This window comes from Lygodium microphyllum, chromosome 2, assembly GCF_053477565.2.
Source record: "Lygodium microphyllum isolate KBCC chromosome 2, Lygodium_microphyllum_v1.1.10, whole genome shotgun sequence".
Taxonomy (NCBI): Eukaryota; Viridiplantae; Streptophyta; class Polypodiopsida; order Schizaeales; family Lygodiaceae; genus Lygodium; species Lygodium microphyllum.
This window is the reverse complement of record NC_141136.1, coordinates 6,003,503-6,019,451: the sequence shown is the minus strand read 5'-3', so window position 1 is coordinate 6,019,451 and position 15,949 is coordinate 6,003,503. Positions and strand designations below refer to the sequence as shown.

The following is a 15,949-nucleotide window of genomic DNA, read 5'->3' as shown; positions in this document are numbered from 1 at the left end:
TGTACTCGACTTTTGCAGGAAAAAGAGCGACGCTACAAGGAGTTGGGTCTGAGAGATAAGATCACATTAACCAGTGGTCGATTTCTTCTGGGAAATAAGTAAGTGTTCCACAACCTTATTCTGAAACTTCTACATGACAAATAATTGAAGCTTGGCTTGAAACAAAAGCTTTCAGATGTATATTTTCTATGGGACTTGGCTTATTATATATTTTCTATGTGGACATGGTTTATGGGAAGTAATGCCATCTAAATTGCTAATTTGTTGCATCATTTATCATTCCAGATATGCCCGCACATTCATCTTTTTCTACTCTATAGGCCTTCATCTCCTTGTTTTCACAAGCTTATATCGAATGTCTGCACTAAGCTTCCATGTGTAAGTAGTTGTATGCTGATCAGTATTATAGAGGATTAGTTCCTTTAACTGCCATGATGCTGAACCTTTTCTGTGTTCAAATATACAGGGCAAGCACTGGTTCAACAATGCAACAAAATGCTTGGGCAACAAACACAACTGCATCCCTTCCCCCACCTGGGTTAAGTACCTTGTGATATGGAACACAGTTGATGTAAAACCTCTCACCCGTGCTTGTAGATCTACCAAGGGTCCTCGTGCTTGTTTGGCAAATGTCTGGTCTGGTGTTACAAATAAGGACCCTTTTATTGTACATCACTATTTGAAATTGTGGTATGTTGATGGAGGTGCCAGCATTAAATCATTTAATAATCTCTCTCTCTCTCTCTCTCTCTCTCTCTCTCTCTCTCTCATGGATAATGCAATGCAAAAATATGAGTTCTAATTGGTATTCATCAAGAGGTTCCTAATTGTGCTATGTAGATGGAGCTGCCAGCATCAATCATTTAATAGTGTCTAGAATCATCTCTCTCCTTTTTTTTCAGTAATAGGTAATTGTATTCATTATGAAAAAAGTACAAGATTACATGATTATAAGATGGAAGATGTCTCTAGGCCATTGTGCATAAACTTGCTTTACATAAGATCAAATAATTCCATCTCTCTCACACACACACACACACATATATTACATAACACAGAAATGTGAAGTCTAATTGGTATTTACATAAGAGGTTTCTAATTGTGGGGCTCTTATGTTGAAAGTTTAAGAACACATGCAATGGAATAGAGATAGGTTGACAGTGTTGGTGCTCCTTGATAGGGTCACAAAGGAGGGTCCTATTACGATGGCATTTGGTAACATCTTTCTTAGGAAAAAAGAGAATGAAGAAAAGTTAGAAATCTACAAAATATAGGGAGATGGTATAGTTGTTACAGTGAAGGGGTTGCAAACCAATAGGCACATTGTGGAAAAGAATCCCATCATGTGCTATGTGTATGGAGTTAATACCATGTAAGCAACCGTCATTAAACATCTAAGGAGAATTTGACATGCTAGTCTAGTCTCCTTCACCATCTAAATCATTATTAAAGGTTTTTCTCAAATGGTCTTGTTGCACCCAAAGAAGTTGGCTATTCTCAAATTTTGGCAACTTATAGAGAAAATTAAACTCATCTCTCTTTCAAAATGTTGGGTTTCACTCACGCTTACGCTCACAGAGGAGTGCCGATGATCTTCAGTAGGACACTGGGACACTTTTTACTCTGCATACAAGAGGTTTTTTTTAAAGATTTATTTCCTTTATTTTATGTGTTTATGTTATATAGTTTTGGACACTTACCATGTTTTACACACTTCAGGTGAACATCCTTTTACAACCCTAAGGTTCAAGGGTTGTGCTTTGTATTTTTATCTTATACTTAAGTCTACTGCATTGGGTGTCATGCTTACACTCTACACTGTCTACTCCACTCTCAGCTGAGCTTCGATCCACTCTTGGTCTCACAGTTGGTATCAAAGTTGTGTTAAGCTCAGATTTCTCTCTACTCTCGCTTGGCTTGAACCTAGTCAGCTGCTCGTTAGCAACACTAATTGACAAGTGAATCAGAAGTTGTCACTCCAGTTGGAGACGCCTTGCTCTAGCAATCCTTGTTAGTTGCCCAACGCTCGCCTACATCAGAGCTGCACAGTGTCTGTATGAACCAAAGTTGCACTGCGTCTGCTGCACCATTGTTCTTGCACTTGATTGTCGCCTTGTCCTTGTGCCTTGTGTTGCGTCGTCAGGTACCAGTTGTGTGCCGTCCAACAGTACTTTATGCAACTTTGCTAGTTGCGTTGCCCTACATTCTAATTTCTTACGCTTGTCTACACTCTTGTGTTTGACTGCTCTCATTGCGACTTGGATGCCATCCCTTGCGTCTGTTTGTCCTTAACTGGTATGGTTGTGATCTACTTGTCAGCGCCTATCGTCTATGTAGACCTCCAACGTGCTACGAGCCTTCAACTTAGGCCTCCACATTAACTTACAATTACTGAGAAATTGATATACAACAATTTTTAAATTATTTTTTATTTCAGATTTATTTTTGGGGAAGGGGCTTTTGCTTGGACAAGCACAATTAGTCTCAATACGTTTTTGGAATACGATTATTATAAAATTTATTGGCAAATTTGTTAAGAATTTTAGAGGACTTGCTTTTATAGTATTACTGAGCATTTATTACACCTTGGATTATGTGCAATTCAAATTGTTTTGATAGTGTGTTTCAATTCGTTATTATAATAAATTACTTCACGTATTTTTTGAAAATTTTGAGATTTCGAAGTTGGTCCAGCTTGGGACATTGCTCTTTTGCTCTTCGATCAACATTGTTTATCATGGCAGATCAGGGACCTATGTATCTAAGGACATATTGAATGATAATAACTATTCACTATGGTCCATGATAAAGAATGTGCTGATTGGAAGAACCTTTGAAATATGTCAACAGTGAAGAAGTTAGGCTCGGAGTTGTGGCTCTTACTACTCCTCTAGGAGGACGTGGACAACGGGTAACTTAGTCGGGTTTAACTTGCTCCAGCTCAGTCACTTCCTGAAAGATCATTAGTACAAAAGGCATGGAATACACGGGATGCACAAGCCTTGTCGCTAATTCCATTGGTCGTTCAATAGTCTATCATCCCTCACATTCAATCTATTGCTTTTTCACAAGTATCTTGGCTGACCTTGGAGTAGATGTTTGTTGGTAAGAATGAGATCCACGTCTCTTTCTTGAAGAAAGCTTTCTTGTAGAAATAGCTTGAGACAACGAAGATGGATGAGGGTGATTCTATGCAAGATCACCTAAATAAAATTCAGGACTTGCATGAGCAGCTTATGAATGTTGATGAGTATTACTTAGATGCACGGATGATATCTACTACATTGAATTCATTGCTGCCCTCATACTTGGCCTTTCATATAGCCTTAAATCTCAACATGAGGATTGCTCCATAGCCACTTACTTTCCTTCAGTTGGTGAGTTTGCTCTTAGAGGAGGAGCAGACAAGAAGAAATAGTGGTGTGGATGCTATAGCCTATGAGCAGGCTTTTATGGCACGACAGAAGGGTAAGGGCAACCAAGAAAAGAATGCTCCGTAGAGCTCTAGGACTTTAGGCACTTCACAGGGAAATAAGAAACAAGGGGGCATGCAAGCCAAGAAGAGCAAATGCCATTATTGTAAGAAGTGGCCACTACATCATTGAGTGTAGAAAGCGCATAGCTAAGGAGGAGTCAAGGATGTTTGTTTTTGATGCACCTTCCACTGCTACTGAGTCAGTGTCCTTTGTTCCAAACATGGACTTGTTTTTATACATGTAGTTATGACTCTTTTTGGGTTGATAGAGTATTTAGCTCTACCGAGGATGTAGGCATGTGGTTTTTTTATAGTGGTACTTCTAAGCACATCATATCTCATATAGATTTGTTTGCTTTTGTTGTTGGAGCTCCAATTGGTAAGTCTGTATAATGTGCCAACAATGCATCATACCCTGTTAGAGGTATTGGGCAGATTGTGCTCACAGCCATTGATGGCTCTGTTTTTCATCTACAGGAGGCCTTGTTTGTACTAGGTATAAAGAAGAATTTGTTATCTATTTCTTCTTTGGCACGGTGTTGTTCGCAGATCACCTTTGATGATGACAGATGCATGGTTAGAGATAAGAAACACATGACTTTGGTTTTGACTGGCACTCTATTTCATGGGTTATATGAGTTGGATGCTCTCTCAGTTCATCAATTGGCTTATTTAGTGTCCACTCTTACTCCTGCTATGTCACAGGCGAAGTTGTGGCATGCTTGCATGGGGCATGTAAACTATGGTAGCTTGATGCTTTTATAGCGTACATAGATGCTTGATGGATTACATCTCTTGGAGAGACCTGAGTACTTATGCGAGGGTTGCATTTTGGAAAAAATGCATCGGTTTTTGCTTCCCTATAATATTGCTTTTAGAGCCATATCTAGGTTACATATAGTGCACTCAGATGTATGTAGCCCTATGTAGACAAAGTCATTGGGTGGTTGTTACTACTTTGTGAGTTTTATTGATGAATTTACTCGCTTCTGTTGGGTCTACTCTTTAGTGAAAAGGTCAGAAGCGTATGATGCATTTTTGGCTTTTGTAGCACTTGTTGAGAACCAATCTGGCTACATGGTGAAGATACTCGGTTCGGATCGAGAGGGGGAATACATATCCTCTATGTTGAATTCTTTTTTTAAGTTGAAGGGCATTGTTCATCAGTACACTATTGCTTATACTCCGCAGCAAAATGGGGTCGCAGAGAGGAAGAATCGGTCACTCATGGAGATGGAAAAATGTATGCTGAAAGCAAAAAGCTTGCCACACAGTTTTTGGATGGAAGTAGTTATGTATGCTTGCCATGTTTTGAATAGATGCCCCACCAAAGCATTAAAGAATATCACACCTTTTGAGGCTTGGAACAGTTGGAAACCTTTTGTTGGGCACTTTCATACTTTTGGGTGTCTTGCATATGTGCACATTTCCAAGGTACTTAGAAAAAGTTGGATAACAAGGTTGTCAAATGCATTTTTGTGGGGTACAACAATGAGAGCAAATGATATAGATTATATGATACTGTCTCTAAAAATGTATTTGTCAGTAGGGATGTGGTTTTCGATAAAAAATCAGATTTGTTGGTTTTGATACATATGAGGCCGCCAATGATGTATTTGAAGGGCTGCTGCCCATTTCATTTGGTGATTCAGCTGGAGTTTCAGCAAGTGATCTTAATATTTAGTGAGTTGCTCCATTGGATAAGGCTGATCTGAATATTCAGGAAAGTGTTGAATCTGAAATTCAGCAAGAGCTTGTGCACAATTAGGAGGTTAGACAAATGCCTAGATGGTATTTACAAACTATGAAAGATAATCATTTGGATGCTCCCATGGCTGGTTGTAATAGAAGGCAAGCTTGTATGCATGATAATGCACATACCATGGAGTTTGTTATGGTAGCAAATACAATTGATGACGAGGAGCCTCTAAATGTTTTGAGGATGCACAACAGTGTGCATTGGATGGCAGCAATGCAAGCTAAGTTTGATTCCATTGTTAAGAATCAAACATGGGATTTAGTGCCTTTGCAGATTGGGAAGAAAGCCATTGGAACAAAATGGATCCACAAGCTGAAAAGGAATGTAGATGGATCCATTGACAAATATAAAGCCAGGACTTGTAGCCAAGGGCTATGTACAGAAGAAAGGCATTGACTATGAGGAGATATTTGGTCCTAGCTCCCGCATAACTACCATCAGGTCTATGGTCACTTTGGTTGCCCATTATGGATGGATTGTGCATCAGCTAGATATAAAGACTGCATTTTTACATGGGGAACTTCATGAAGATGTATATGTACACCAGCCCATTGGTTTTGCAGTCCAGGGATCCTCGAGCTTGGTATGCAAAGATTGATGCTTTTTTACTTAGCCAAGGGTTCCATGTCTACTCTTTATGCATGTAAAGAGGGGGATCCATGTTGATCATTTGTCTATATATTGATGACCTTTTGCTTACAGGGACACATGCTAATCAGATTTCAACATTCAAACAAAATTTGCAGCAAACTTTTGAGATGTCGGATTTGGGGTCTTTGCACCATTCCTTGGGCATTCAGTTCATTCATGATGCTAAAGGTATTGGTTTATCACAGTCAAGATATATTGGTAAACTTCTTGAGAGGTTTGGCTTACAGGATTGCAAGCCAGTCTATACACTAATGGAAACTTGGACTGAAGCTCTCATTGTATGATGACAGTGACTTGTTTGATATACACACATATGCTCTAGCAGTTGGATGCCTTATCTACCTATGCAACACTACACTGGACATACAGTTTGCAATTTCAACTTTGATCAGATATATGCATCATCCACGCATGTCACATTGGCAAGGTGTCAAGCGTGTTTTTCGTTACTTGCAGGGTATTAGGACTCTTGGATTGCTTTATGCCAAGGGGGGACCACTGCACTTACATGCTTACAGTGATTTTGATTGGGCTACTGATTATGATTCTTGTCACTCCACTAGTGACAATTGTTTCTTTCTTTGCTCATCTTGTATTTCTTGGCTTAGCAAGAAACAATCCATTGTTGCCACATCGTCATGTGAAGCTGAATACAAGGCAACTTTCACTGCCACAATTGAATGCGTACTGCTTAGACGCTTGCTAGCTAATTTGGATATATCTATAATCACGGAGCCTACTTTATTCACTGACAATCAGAGCGCCATTGCAATGGCATGGAACCTAGTGTTTCATGCACGCATGAAACACATTGAGATACATTATCACTTTGTCAGAGAGAGGCTACATGTTGGAGATAATACCCTTGTCTATTGTCCTACCACCAGTAATGTGGTAGACATCTTCACCAAAGCTCTTTCTCGTGACAAATTTGAAGCATTTTGCAATGCTTCAAATTTGATCTCCTTTGGTAGCAAATGACCCTTGTATTTTGATCACTCTTTACTCCAAGGGGGTTTGTTGGTTTCACTCGTGCCTATGCTCACAAAGGAGTATTGGTGATCTTCAGTACGACACTGGGGCACTGTTTAATTTCCATACGAGAGGTTTTTTTCCCCATATTTATTCCCTTTATTTATGTGCCTATGTTACACAGTTTCGAGCACTTATCATGTCTCACACACTTCCTGTGTGAACACCCTCTTACAACCCTAAGGTTTAAGGGTTGTACTTTATACTTTCATCTTACACTTAATTCTATTGCATTGGGTGTCGGGCCTACACTCCACATGGTCTACTCCACTCTCAATAGCAGTTGAGATTCAATCCACTCATGTTCTCACATAAAAGACTCTAGGAATGAATCCAAGTACATGGTCTAGGCTTTAATTGATGATGTGTTATGGTTGACAAGACCATCTTGGACACTAGGCATGTCTTGAATGATCATGGCTTTTTTGAGTTGGTCTGTATTTGTGAGCCAACCTAGCACAAGCAATGGTTGCCATGTCTCAAGGATTAGTACAATGTGTAGATAGTCATGTCTTTGGTAAGAATCAAAACTAATAGTAAAACACATTGTAATCTACATGGCATTTAAATTCAATCCTATGTATATATGTGCATTCATGCTTGAGAGAGAGAGAGAGAGAGAGAGAGAGAGAGAGAGAGAGAGAGAGAGAGAGAGAGAGAGAGAGAGAGAGAGAGAGAGAGAGAGAAGAGTAGAGTAGTTTATTATTGTCCATGGAAGGCCAAATTATGACCCATGGGACCCTTCCAAATATAAAATGATTCTCCTTCGCCATGGTAGGAAAGGATAGCTACGGTGAAAGAACGATCTATGCAGCATGGTTCTCTTAAAAGTGTAACATGCAGGTGATGAGAGCCCCTAACTTCGATATAGGAGTAGTGGTCAACAACGGGTGAAGTGGCCCCTGTAAAGGGATATCAAAGTTAGCCCGTATGCGTGCATATGTTGGGCATGTCATAATCATGTGCTCCTCTGATTCTACACTCTGTAGTCCACATAGCTTGCATAACCTCGTCTCTCTTGCCTGTCCACTCCATGCACCTGTCTCGATCAATGAAGTGTGTGATCGAGTTTGAAGTCATGCAATAATCCATCTAAATACTAGTGAGAGTGGGTTGGCTATGTATGGCTGAGAGAGAGAGAGAGAGAGAGAGAGAGAGAGAGAGAGAGAGAGAGAGAGAGAGTGTGTGTGTGTGTGTGTGAGCTAGTAGTTATTATTATGGTAGGTAATGCTCTCCTTTTGGCATTCACATGTATCCACAAACTTCAAGAGCTAATTCTGATGCTCCTAACAACTACCTTTTACAAGAGCGAATGTTGGTATATTTCCCATCATCTCATAACACTTTTTATCTTTTGTGGCTTGTCCTATGACTTTGGACAATGCAACTACTTACCACCTTACATTAAACAACTTGCACTGATTAAAACCTTGAAATGTCTCAAACTTTGTAGTTCGCTAAATATACAATCCATTAGATTGAAGCCATAAAGTTAAAATTGACATTGAAAGTTTCTAATAAAATTTTTGAAACAAGTTGTTTGAAATTAGAAGCTTTAGACCAATAAAATTAGAAATTGATAAAAAATATTGCTAAGAAATAAGAGTATAGTTGAACTACTAGATGCCCTATGTATGGAGTTGAGCAAGAAAATACTAATGTTAGAGTAAAAAAGCATGCTAATGCAAGATTCACCATGGCCACACAAGAGTTCAATTAAAATAATCTAAAGTGTATAAGAAATAGAAATCATGAAGATCAAGAGGCAAGAAAGGCAATGCACATGAACCTAGAGTGCACATTGTATGTGAGGTAATGGATAAGAGGAAAGTTAGCCTACTACACTCATTTGAGTGACAAGTTTAGAGGAGATTAATTGCTTCTTGATATTACATCCATGTCATCCATGCTTGAAGCGACGAACAAATCCTTCATGGACAATTGGCACACATGTAAAGCTCAAAATAGAGGGAGACAATTGACTATAAAGTTTTCTACTTGAAGTAGTCAATAAGCTTTTTGAAGTAATATAGGAACTTAAAAGTTTAAAAAAGTATATCTTGGGGATAATCTTATCATGACAATAACTGTGGCACAAAAAGTGATGTACTAAGTAGATTCAATAGGATCAAGTGATAGGAAAGTGGAAACATACAAGGATAGGTCGTACACCTCATTGAGACGCCCCACCTCACCTCAAGTAGGGTAAGTAGCTTATGAGACCACTCTACAGATCAACATTTGAAATTTTAAGCTCTATTAGTATGTATGAAGATTTATTTACAAAGACATTCATTGATCGTGATCATGTGTTATACACAAAGATCCATCAAAGCCAAGAGAATGACCTTCCAACTATATCTAGATCCCTCAACCATGTACAGAAATAATCAAGGAGAGTTGTGGCCTAGAGTAGTTATATTACAAGGAGGAGGTGCAAGGGATGATATAGATTCTTAGATGAGATGGGATCATGGTTAGGACTTGAACACCTAGGGACATTCATTGTAGTGTGCTACTTTGCTCCAATCACCTCTACACATGCTATTAGAAGAGATAGTCACCACACCTTCCACTTTATAAAACATACTAATTGCCAATCGGTTCAATGCTTGCACTACTAGCCAAAAATCCCCTTTGTTTGACATGGATGGACATAGATGTGCCAAGTTTCACCAAAACCTCACAGAATATACTTGACACACACAATGTGGGAGACATATCATGGACCTATGAGGAGCACATATTGTACATTTGTGCATGGAGAAATACAATAATTGATTATCTAATGCTCTGTGTGTGTGTCCGCCCCCCCCCCCCCCCCCCCCCCCCCCCCCCCTTCCCTTGCAACAAGGCCTTCTCTTCATGGGAGGAGATTGAGACTATGCTCTGATGATCAATGTGGGATTTCTTGAGATGATGTGTACCCCCTCACTTTGTTACCTAGTTTTGTTTTGTTATTGGCATTTAGGTCTAGATATCTTTATAGTTGTAATGTTTGTTTCCCAAACACTTGTATCATGATATAGATGGTTGCAAGTTATGGTGTCATAGGTCATTTTGGCCTTGCAAATGTCAATATTTCATTTCATTTCATCTCTCTCTCCCTCTCTCTCTCTATCTCTCTCTCTGTCTCTCTATCTGTCTCTCTCTCAATGCCACATGAGATTTTTAGAGCAAAGATGGGAGCATCTCCTATTGTGACTGAGGCCCTTTTCCAAATGGCGATTTTTATGCATAGGCTTTGGAGCCTCTTAAGAAACATAGATGTTCTAGACTTGCTCCAGAGTCATCTAGGCACCTAGCACTATAGAGTGACATTGAGTGCTGGTATACTTAAGCAAACATATTGATGTAGCTACACATGCTACATATGGATCAGCCCCTTCTTAGAGCTCAACAAAGAGGAGCTCGACAAGATCATGCAAATGGACTTTATTTAGCTACATACAACCAAGACATGGTTGGAACCTTCCCAATATTAGTTAGCTTTGCACATCCTATCCCATGAAGTTAAGTGTACCATTCATTAGCTTTGCACATCCTCACATCAATTATGGATACAGATTGGTTACTATGGAGTAGATTCCCTTCCCCCAAAGGACTAGATATTCCAACTTTGCTAGCTTGAGCTAGAGATAAAGAAGTACTATGAGATCAGAGGGCACTTCCAATGTTTGTTTTGAGACAAATTCAAACCACTATCCTAGATCATTGCCTTGGACTCTTTCTTTTGGAGCTACATTGGAATAGAGATCACTGCTTATAGTCCTGAGGGAGCTTTCTGGGGGGGCCACATCAACACATCTTGACCAAACCTTTGAGAATTATAGCTACACTTGATACCTTAGAGCGTACCCTAGACCAAGTGGAGGTTCCACCACATGGAGTCACCTTAGACAGGGCCATCAAGGGATGAAAATCATGGCCCCACTACTTGACTACCCATATCCTCACTAGAGACACCACTAGAGAGTACAAATGATACTAGCACATCACTAAGCAACTCTACCCTCACAGTTCAACATATCCATTTTGGATAGGACCATGAGGGATTTTTTGAGATTATACTTATCTTGATTTTCCACACTATATTCGATCCCTAATGCTTTTTAGTATTTTTATTTATTTATTATTTTCTAGCTAGATGTTTTCAAATGATGGTTTCATTATTCTACTTGGGAAACATGACAGTTTCTTGAACTTTAGATGCATCTGCTTTTGTCTCATAGGTCGATTTGGCCTTTTGAAGATGTTAATACATCTCTCTCTTTCTCTCTTTCTCTCTCTCTCTCTCTCTCAGTACTACACCTTATATCCAAGAGAAAGAGTGGAAGAATGGGAGATCTTACCGATTGCTTGCTTGCTCGAATCCTCACTTCTTCTCCTTCAAAGCCTTCAAAACCAGCTTCTTTCAGTGGCACCACTTTGATATCATGTCAAGAATCATGTGGTGGGGGGACTTGCTTAAGTTGTTACACCAAATACACACCGTACACATAAGAGGAAGCTCACTTAAGAACACAAGAGAGATGGAGGCCAAAACATTTTCTTGCTGGTTTTTTCTTCTTCCACTCACAATATAATATGCACAAAGTATAGATAAGATACAACATAAAGGAAAGTAGCCTATTAAGTCAAACAGTGCATAACTGACTATACTAATCGACTAGCACTCTATCCATGCCAGTTGTAGGCAGGAATAAGTGATAAGTCAATGGCCATGTGAGGATCATAATAACCACCGACTTGCTAAGTGTAGATGCGCAGACCCATCTAGCCAGGCGGTCCATCATCAATGTCCCCATGTATTGAGCTTGCCATCCCGACAGAACACAAGTGGAAGCAAGAATAAGAGTTATGGAGGTTTGAATAAAGGAGAGCAAGACTAATGTATGTGTGGGAAATTTGAATAGTCACAATGTGTGACTTGCCTTACCTATTATTGTATTGTCATAGTAAAGAATAAAAAATAAAGATGAGAATGATGCCTAGTCACCACCTATAGTATAATATCATCCTAATTTGAGAAAACAAGTAGAGGGTGTTGATGACTCTACCCAAGATTTTGAAGCCTGCTCTAATATCAATTGTTGAATTTAGGGTTACAAAAATGCATGTACACAACTTGGACAAGAAGAAGCTTGAGAAAGCATAATTCAAGGTGTATTTAATAGAGAAGATTTACAAGGCTTAGTACATCCTAAAAGTCAATAGTGTTGGGAGTAAAGGCACCTCTGCCTAGCCGCCCATGTATTACTACACTTTCCTACACTAACAGTACCCGCCACTGCACACTATAGGTGGCGGGTGTTTGTCATAGTCATTGTTTATTATTTTAGTGATAGTTTGAATAAAGGAAGGCCCGGCCACACATTGTGGTTGTTGGAGTTCCCACTTTTGACTCTCTCTCTCTCTCTCTCTCTCTCTCTCTCTCTCTCTCTCTCTCTCTCTCTCTCTCTCTCTCTCTCTCTCTCTCTCTCTCTCTTGCTTTTACTCTCCATCCGCCATAGCTCTCACTGCCAAGCTTCTTCCTCCTGGGCTCTACTTCCCTTTCAATTGGTATCAGAGCAAAGGCATTGGATCTTGCTCAGCATTATCTTCAGCTAAGATTTGAAGAGCTTCAACTCAAGCTTCAATGGCAGCCATGGCACCTTCATTTGCAGGTATGTTTTGATCTCTTGCCTCCTCCCTGATCTTTCGGCCTTCATTCGGCACCTTGCAGGGCTACATTGGAGTCCCCTTATCATTTCCAAGTGATTAGTAGCACTGTTGAGCCCCTAGGAGAAGCCAGTGCAAAATGCGGTGCATTTTTAGGGGGCTGGGTTGATCCACTCCTGGCATTTCCAGCTCCTCCCTTGGCTTCCCAGCATTGTTTGCAACCTTCTCGATCATCTTCGGATTCCCTGGCATTGGTTCTTGGCTCCCAATGATTGATACAAGTGCTTTCACCTTCAACCATTGCTATATACACAGTCCCAAGACTGTCAAAAATAGGGCAGCACTTGACATTTAATGTTTGATGCTTCTTGCCATTGCCCGTTTGATGCCTATTGATGCCCAAATGTTATGGGATGCTATGTCTATGCTTTGGGACTGATTTGGAGTAGATTTGGGCACTGATTGAGCTTCATTTGACAGTGAATATGCTACTGTAATATAGAGGGCTGAAGCTCATTAACTTGGTGTATGCATTGGTTCTTGGATACAGGGTGCTTACTGGCGATTTGAATGATCATACCAATATATTTGGAGATTGTCAAATGTTTCTTTTTGGTTCCGAAATGCCTTTGAGCTTGGATTAGGCTCCATATTGGTCATCATTCATTAGCATTGGGATTGAGTTGGCATTTTGGACCGGTTTATGCCTATTGTCACTACTTGACATTTAGGCTTCTTGCATTTATGCTTTGGTTAGATATGGATGTCACTTGGTTTGCCCATGCATGATAGCCCCTTGGAGCTTGGACTTTGGATGTATTTGAGCATTTTGGACCCATAGGGCATTACATTTGGTTGTTAATTACATGCTTTCTGAATGCTTTCACGCTTGTGCTTTACACATCTGAGATAGCTTGGGATTTATGCTCCGGATGTACCCTACTCGAATTTGGAATGTCTAATACTATGTACTCGATGTATTTGAGCGTTGCTTGCTCTATTTGCATCTAACTTTACTTCCAGTGGGAGCCTCTTGGCATATTCGGATATCCACAGAGTTTTACTTACACTTGAGCTTGAGCTTGTGGGACAGTTACATGCATTTGCTCTCTTGAGAGCTTTATGTTTGTAGTTAGTCTGTAGTGGGCTGATTTGATATGCCTATTGGGGCAGGAACCTATCTCTGTCACAAGTTTGTCAGTTTTGTATGAGTCTTGGATGGTTATGCATTGAACTCCTTGCTCTATCAGTTGTGCTTGTGCTTAGTCTCTTCTCTTACCCCGAGACCCATTACATGCATGACTTCTAGACCTATGCGATGTATCTAGCCTGACAGGTTATTGGTTTGACACTTCTTGGTACCTTCTTGCCCCTTGCACTCACTGTTGAATGTATCTTGCTACTTGGCAGTTGCAGTAACATATGTATTAGTGATTGCTTCACTTTGGGACAATTTTACATACTATTGTAATTTATTTCGGAAAGTTGAAATCTGCAGATTTCGAGCACTTGTATGAGATAATGCTTACTGTCTCATGTTATCTTGGTTATATTTGGTGGATCGATGGTTCTCTTTGTGATATCCACTCTTTCAGCTATTTTTAGCAGTGGTTTAAGTGCATTTTTTGCTAATTACAACAACATGCAATTTTGCATTTTTGCTTTGATTTGGGACAATATGGCTGGTCATCTAAAAGACACAGCTCTCTTTAACATTGCCAAGTTGGATGGTACCAACTATGGGTATTGGAAGTCCCAGATATGGCAAGTTTTGGTGCAAAAGTTGCAGATTAAACCCTTGCGTTTCAAGGGTGTTAAACCCAAGGATATGGATGATGATGTTTTGATGGAAGTTGATGAGCTATGCAAGTCTACCATTATCTTGTCACCCTCAAAAGAGGTCCATCATAATGTTGTTGAAGATGAGAATCAGAGTGCATGGGACTTATGGGAGAAGAATCAGAGTGCATGGGACTCAATACCCTGTTGAAGATGAGAATCAGAGTCCTGTGTCATCACAGATGTATTGGCTGAAATAGTTAATGGATCTTCGCATGAAGGAGGGGACATCCCTATCATCTCATTTCAGTCAGTTTGATACTATCATGAAGAATTTGTTGTCACAGGGTATTGAGTTCAAAGACAACTTGCACCGGTGTTTCTGCTTGGCACCTTGCCTGAATCATGGGATGTCTTCCATACTGCCATATGCACAAACAAGCTTGATGGGCTGAAAATAAAAGATGTTGAGAGTGTTTTATTGATTGAGGAAATCAACAAGAGAAACAATGATGCTTCCTGCTTTTCACATGCATTGATTGTTAGAGGTGGTAGACATGGTAGACATGATAATGATCATAAGGGCAAGGACTCTCAGAAGTCCAGGTCAAAGTCACGTGGCCGCAGCAAGTCCCGTGGACGGAAGTCTAATCTCACTTATCATTATTGTGGGAAAGCAAGACATATTAGGCCGCAGTGCCATAAGATGTGCGATGATAAGCGCAAGGAAAAGGAAAAAGAGAGTGTGTAGGAAAAGTCTTCTGAGCACAGTATTGTACCTGTAAAGTCTAGTGTGAAGATAGAAGAGGTTAATGTCATGCATGCCATTGATTCAGATGAGGATTACATACTTGCAGCTTCTTCATGCAATGCCTTACACGCTTCTGAGACACATTCTATGTATGCGCAGTGCTGGCTTTTGGATCCGGGTGTGTCATTTCATGTGACACCCTATAGAGGTTGGTTCCATACCTCTCGCACCATCTCCGCTTCTGTGCATCTTGGTGATGACCGGTCTCTTGACATTATGGACATTGGAGATGTTAGGTTGCAGTTCCCTTCTAGCAGTTCTTTTGTTTTGCATGATGTACGCCATGTACCTGCGTTGACTCACAATCTTATGTCAGTTAAACAGCTTGATGATGCAGGGTATTTTGTGACTTTTGGAGACTCTGCATGGAAGATTACTCGTGGCAAGCTTGTGCTTGGAAGAGGTGCCAAGTCTGGCAGCCTCTATCCCTTAGTTGTATCTGGACTACCTTGAATCATGTTTTGTCTATGGGTTCTATCCCCCATGTATCCCTTTGGCATCCTCGTTTGGGGCATATGTCCCTTAAAGGAATGAAAATACTTTGTGCTTTGCAGCATCTTCCGCCTTTTGACTCTTCGCATTTTGATTCTTGTGATCATTGTTTATTTGGCAGGAAGACTAGAAACACGCATAAAAAGCATGGTAAGAAACGCATGGGTGAGCCCTTGGCTCTTATGCACTCAGATATATGTAGGCCCATGCCGTATCAGTCACTAGGTGGGGCAAAGTACTTTGTTACTTTCATACATGATTACTCATGTAAGGTTTGGGCTTATCCCAT

At 40.1% G+C, this 15,949-nt stretch overlaps 1 protein-coding gene across 1 annotated transcript in view; it reads left to right on the top strand.

Moving 5' to 3' along the window:
- Positions 1-774, top strand: part of LOC148039439 (protein CASP) — a 69,409-nt gene extending 68,635 nt beyond the window's left edge. The window contains exons 17-19 of the mRNA XM_087690660.1: positions 19-98; positions 286-378; positions 467-774. Of these exons, the coding sequence (XP_087546786.1) occupies positions 19-98; positions 286-378; positions 467-554 (261 nt within the window). The 3' untranslated portion in view covers positions 555-774. The remainder of the gene's footprint in view (positions 1-18; positions 99-285; positions 379-466) is intronic.
- Positions 775-15,949: the final 15,175 nt, after the last annotated feature.